This window comes from Chenopodium quinoa, unplaced genomic scaffold (assembly GCF_001683475.1).
Source record: "Chenopodium quinoa cultivar QQ74 unplaced genomic scaffold, ASM168347v1, whole genome shotgun sequence".
NCBI classification, from domain to species: Eukaryota; Viridiplantae; Streptophyta; class Magnoliopsida; order Caryophyllales; family Amaranthaceae; genus Chenopodium; species Chenopodium quinoa.
This window is the reverse complement of record NW_018744830.1, coordinates 311409-317506: the sequence shown is the minus strand read 5'-3', so window position 1 is coordinate 317506 and position 6098 is coordinate 311409. Positions and strand designations below refer to the sequence as shown.

At 47.3% G+C, this 6098-nt stretch overlaps 1 protein-coding gene across 1 annotated transcript; it reads right to left on the bottom strand.

Moving 5' to 3' along the window:
* Window positions 1-3390: 3390 nt before the first annotated feature.
* Window positions 3391-4422, bottom strand: LOC110704281 (protein MAIN-LIKE 1-like). Its single transcript, XM_021882072.1, has one exon. It carries the CDS (start codon window positions 4420-4422, stop codon window positions 3391-3393), a length of 1032 nt encoding a protein of 343 aa, XP_021737764.1.
* Window positions 4423-6098: the final 1676 nt, after the last annotated feature.

Here is a 6098-nt window from a genome sequence, read left to right as displayed (position 1 = left end):
GACTTTTTGACGAGAACAACATTTGCTACCCAATCCGGGTAGTAACACTGCCGAATGAACCCAGCATCCAAGAGTTTTTTTACCTCGGCGGCAGCCGCCTGAGACCTCTCCTCGCGATGATCCCTCTTCTTTTTCTTAACCGGCTTCATGTTGGGATCCACGGCTAGCTTGTGGACGGCTAGATCCGGGCTGACGCCTAGCATCTCCTCCACTTCAAAGGCAAAGAGGCCTTTGAACTCTCTTAGAAGTTGGAGCAAGTCTGCCCCCAACTTTTCAAAAGCAACCGTCCCAACCTTGACTGTTCTGTCAGGACGGCTGTCGTCCAGGACGACATCAATGCTCTCAGCAGCCGGCTGCGGTCGGGAGTCATCCGGCCTTTCCCCGGCTAGTGATTGCTATTTCATTTTTCTGGCGGGGGCCAGTTGGTCCGCCTTTCTCTTTGTGCCGCCTGCCTTAGGGGCAAGCCCGACTTCTTTGTCCACGAGGTCAGTAAGTTCCTCGCTAGGGCAGGCTGCATGGGCAGTTGGCTTGACGTCTGAGAGATAGCATTCTCTTGCCGCCTTTTGGTCCCCGTTTAGGGAGCCTACTGACCCATCATCCCTCTCGAATTTTATCAGCATGAGAGAAGGGATGATAACAGCTTTGGACTCGTTGAGGGTTGGACGGCCCAATATGAGGTTGTAGGCAGTCAATTCCTCGACCACCAAAAACTTGACGGCCATGTGTCGTCCTTCCCCTTTGCCTCCCAGCCGGATGGGTAGGTCAATCCTACCCACCGGATGCACTACCCCGCCCCCAAAGCCGACTAGAGGGTGGGGAGCCTTGTGCATACTGCTGAGCTTGTACTTGAGCTTCGTTAAGCAGCGATAGCTTATCAGGTCGGACGAGCTCCCGGTATCGATCAAGATCCGGCCAACTCGCTGATTAGCGACTTTACATTCGATGACGATAGGGTCATCATGGGGCCGCCTGACCGTACCCCTGTCCTTCTCAGATATGAAGACCTCAGGGAAGGTGTCTTTCGACGCCTGGCCTTCATTCTCTGAGCTGGACAACTTTCTGATGTTGTCCTTGGCACCCCGGATGGAGGGACCCCTGCCAGCGAAACCGCCTGCAATGGTGTAAATCTGCTCCTCATCAGTGTTAGAGCTTACGACCGGCTTCTTTGACGGTTGTCCACTATTTTTGGGGTTACCCTTGGACTTCGTCAGGTAGGACTTTAGAGCCCCCTCATCAGCTAGACGGTCTAATAGCAGCGTGAGGCTGTAGCAACCATTGGTGTCATGGCCGATGTCCTCATGGAATTGACAGTACTTGCTCTTGTCCCGATTTTTGACAGAGCTCTTCAAAGGAGCCGGTTTCTCAATGGTCAACCGGTCTTTTATCTCCAAGAGGATGGAGGAGCAGTCCTTGTTGAACTCGTACTTGGGGACGTAGGGTTCCAACTTCTTTTGCTTTTTCTGGGACGACTGACCTGGGCGGTCAGCTGCCCAGACTTCTTTTCTTTTCTTTTCTTCTTTTTTGGCCGGTGGTTGGGGCCGGCTCTCTTTTAAGTCAGACCGCTTGGGCTCCGACGAGTGCTTGATGGCACAGAGTTTCGTCGCCTATATGTAAGCTTCGGCCTCCATTAGTGCCTCTTGGAGGTTAGCAACCCTCTTGCGGACCAGGTCAAACTTGAATGTTGACCCATCCTTCAGACCCTTGAAGAAGTCTGTGTACGCAACTTCGTCAGACAGTCCTTGTATCTGAATTCTCATCAGATTGAACCGCCTGACATAGGACCGGAGTCCCTCCTTGTCTCCCTGCTGGATAGCCCCAAGGTCGAGACTAGTCTTCTTGGCAGGGATATTCATGGAAAAGTTGGACACAAACAGATATGCAAACGTCTTGAAATTATTGATGCACCCAGCCTGCAGGTTGCTAAACCACCGTTGGGCTATGCCCTTCAGCGTGGCTAGGAAGCATCGACACCAAGCGGCATCATCCAACCCCTGCAGGTACATGAGATTGGTGTATGCCATCAGGTGGTCTTCCGGTTTGGTGGTACCGTCGTAGGTACCTACCAACACATTCTTAACCTTGGCCGGCTGTGCCGCCTCGGTTATTTCCTGAGAGAAAGCCGAAGGCTGTTCCCCTAGGTTTAGCAGCTGGAGCTGTCAGTCCATGGGCTGGACTATGTTTGCCGCCAGTCCTCCAAAGGGGGACAGCTGCATATAGGGTGATCCGGGTCCATATGGTTGTTGGGGCACATATGGAGCCTGATGAATCACATGAGGAGCAGTATGTACGGACGTGCCGTGTGAAAGGTCGATCAGGGGCCCATCCTCCCCCTTGGGCTTTGGGTGAGGAGTAGGCACCCGGTCTTTAATTGGCTTCTTCTCGGAAGCCTTCTTGGCCGACTGACCCTTGCTAGAGCCAACTGACTTCTTGATAATGTCTTTAATTTTCCCTTTGAAACTAGTCATGAGATTCATGAGTTCTTCTCTGGTGACGGGGGGCAGCCCCCTCCGCCGCCTGGGATTGTCCAGGGTGCCTGCCACCTCGGTTGTTGGGACAAGCTTTGTCTTGGCCCCGTTCCTTCTTTTCTTTGGAACGGGTGCACCTAGAACGGAATGACCCGTCTGGGGCCATATAGGTTTCGACATTGTAGTCGTCACCGCTTCCACTTTCATGGTCCGTATGGACCTCAGGATCAGCCGTAGGCCGGCTGCCCTCTGCAGTTGGTACATTGTCAGATGTCATCTCAGTAGTACTCTTCCCACAGACGGCGCCAAATGTTTTGGGGTTTTCTGAGGTGTCCTGCGGGAGAGTTACAACACCAAGTATGCACGTCTGACCTCTGTACCTGCAAAACCACGAAACTCCGGTTGGGTGGAGTTCCGCCTCCGACGATCAAGTTAGTATGATTCCGGATGAGATTACGTGCGGAAAGTAAACGAGTATTTCTCTCGGATTCCGGGAGATTCCGCAATTAATATTGCTCGTGTTTTTGTGTGCGCATTTATGAATGCCAATAAATGAGGATGATTCCTCTATTTATAGCAGATGAGGATCTGCTCCCTCATTGGGGGTACAATGCCACGTGGCATCCATTGGTTGGATGCCCATGGTGCTATAAGAGGGTGACACGTGTCAAGGGTAATTTTTACCCTAAACAGCAACCACTAATACGAATAAAGAGTAATCTACAACCCCATCATCGCCTTCCAATCAACTATCAGCTGCTCAGTCATTGCCCTTAATTCACGTGACATGTTGGGATACTCATCCAGTGCTCTTTGGTGAATCTCCATGGACCGACTCATACACTGTAAATAAGAAAACAACATATTATAGAAATTACAATTACTGGAAGTCGGATTAATAGTATAATAAAACACAACTACTAATTTAATCTGTGCTAGTCCTCTCAGGTAGACTGCTACTCCCAGCTGATGAACCCCCAGGAAATACACGAGGGTGAGAAAATATATACAGCCCTTGCTTGTAACCAGGAGCAACCGTAGGAGCTCGACGACTAAGTCTGGTGTGGGTACCTAAAACTACACTGAAAGACGAACCAGGGACAAACCTAGTCCACATCACAGATGTCATCTCGAATGAAAATTCTACCCGATACATCTTCAAGTTGGTCGGTCTCTTGGCCTTCTCAGGACTGATAATGCTCCTTGGAATGTCCTGCACGAATCCAAGTTGTCGAACTACTCGATCAGGCATGTACGGCTCAATGATGCTACGATACTGGATGCAGCCAGTAAATAAAGTGGGTGGCACGTGTCGTGCAGGATCAACTCCGTACGGGAGCCAGTTAACCTCACAGTCAATCAGCTCATCCAGTCTAGCACGAAAAGCTAAGAGGCGCTCCATGCTCTTGTTAGGGCATCCCGATCCAACATCCCAAGCAGACGCACAAGGGATATTAAGCTCCCTCGTCAAGGTACCCTGCTGAGGCCGAAAGCACTCGTAAATCAACACTTGCAGAAGCGTGAGACAACCAGCGATCGAATCAACATCTTTTCGTGATGTCGTACCCAATTGGTGATACAGGTAGGCTAGAGTAGCTGAACCCCAAGAGTACTCATTAATCAGAACACCTTCAACAACAAGCTTGTGGAGGAAGGAATGATGAGTGCGGTTACCACTCTTGTCTAAAAACAGTGATCCTCCTAGTAATAACCACATGTATGCAATATAATGGCCACTAAAGGGCCTCTGGGCCTCCAAAGTCGTACTAAAAATCCTCTCAGTCAGCACCCCACTACCTTGCCAAATGGTTTCAGTACCGCACTTCTCATTCAACTCTTCCGCAGTCATATCCATGGTAACCGAGCACACGTCCCGTATGGTGTCCGTGCTAGGAGTAGTGGAAACCATGGAACCATCAACACGAAGCCCAAGAATATGGTACACATCATGCAACATGATCGCAATCTCCCCACATGGCATATGAAATGTGTTCGTATCTGGCTGCTATCTCTCAACTAAAGCAGAAATCAACGGCCAGTCGAGATGCTTAAACATAATCCCGGGTAAGTGAGACAGACCACTGCCATCAATCAATTCGAGGTGCTCCTGTGCAAGACGACCTCGCCAATTAACCAATTCTGAACACAATTGTGACCTACTCAAACAGCGCAAAACATTTCGCTCCTTCCCGCCCCATATATATGACGCTGCGTGACCACCAAAACTAGGGATAACAGTCCCATCCTCAGGACCACCTGGCATCGGCTGCTGCACTAACCATGTCTCTGTTGAGCTGATAGTAGGTTGACTCGCTTGACTACTAACAAATCTCCCATGCTGACCCCTATATACCGTATGATAATCCTAAGGGTTCGACTCTTCGTCTCGATCATCATGACTTGCCCGCTCTTCGTCCTCATCGTCAGATGTAGGTAGTCCATCCGACGAGTAAATGGGGCGGCTCCCTTATGACTAATGCTCTCCCGACCAACTACTAGGAGACCCATATTGCTGCTCATGACGAAACGGTGCCCCCGTAATTACTGAACGACATGACTCCCTCCTAACAGACTCATTCAAACGTCGTGATATTGCATGAGAGCACCCGAACCCTCAATTTACATTAAATAAGTACAAAATCAAATATCAGTAATAATTACAAATATAACTATTTGATTAAAGTTGAACAACAAATATTAATATTAAAAAAAAAAATCAAAACAACACCATCACCAACAACATTATTAATAATAAGGACGATAATAATAATAATTATAATAATAATAATAATAATTATTATTACAATAATTGCAATAATTACAATAACAATATAACAATATTAATAACAATAATAATAATAATTATAAACCACATATTTCGCAACATACTAATAACAATAATACAAAACAACAACAACAACAATAATAATAATAATATTAATAATATTAATATTACTAATAAAAATAATATTACTAACGCATTCAGTAATAATCATATTAAAAAAAATTAAACACGAAAAAAAAAATAGGACTTCCGCCTAAGATTTCCGGATGAACCAAGGAGGATCCGGAAATTTCAGACGGATCCACCTCGGACATCCGGAATTTTTAGGCGGATGGGTAGATTCGCCTAAAATATCCGGATGAACCAAGGAGGATCCGGAAATTTCAGGCGGATTCTCCTAGGATATCCGGAAATTTCAGGTAGATGTGTAGATCCGCCTACAAATTTCGGATCTACCTTGGTTCTTCCGGAATTTCCAGGCGAATCCTACCTTGGTTGCGATTTTTTTTCGATTTAAAGCCATACCTGGTTGCCTCCGGTGACGCCGCCTCGACCACCGTACGTCACCCGGATTCACCACCGGCCTGCCATCGCCGGATTTCTGCTCGCCTCCTTAGATTGGTGGCTATCGGTGGTGGGTTGTGGATATTTTTACCTTTTTTTTTTTTTTCCTTCAGATTTTCTTTTTTTTAAAATAAATTTTAGAGAGATAATATGAGAGAGAAGTATGAGAGTAAAATGTGATTTCATAAATGTGTGTTGTGAGTGTCGTGAGTATTTATTTACGAGGGGTAAATACGAAATTCAAGCAAAAAATGCAAGTGGTGCCTAGTAAAATGAGAGTGACG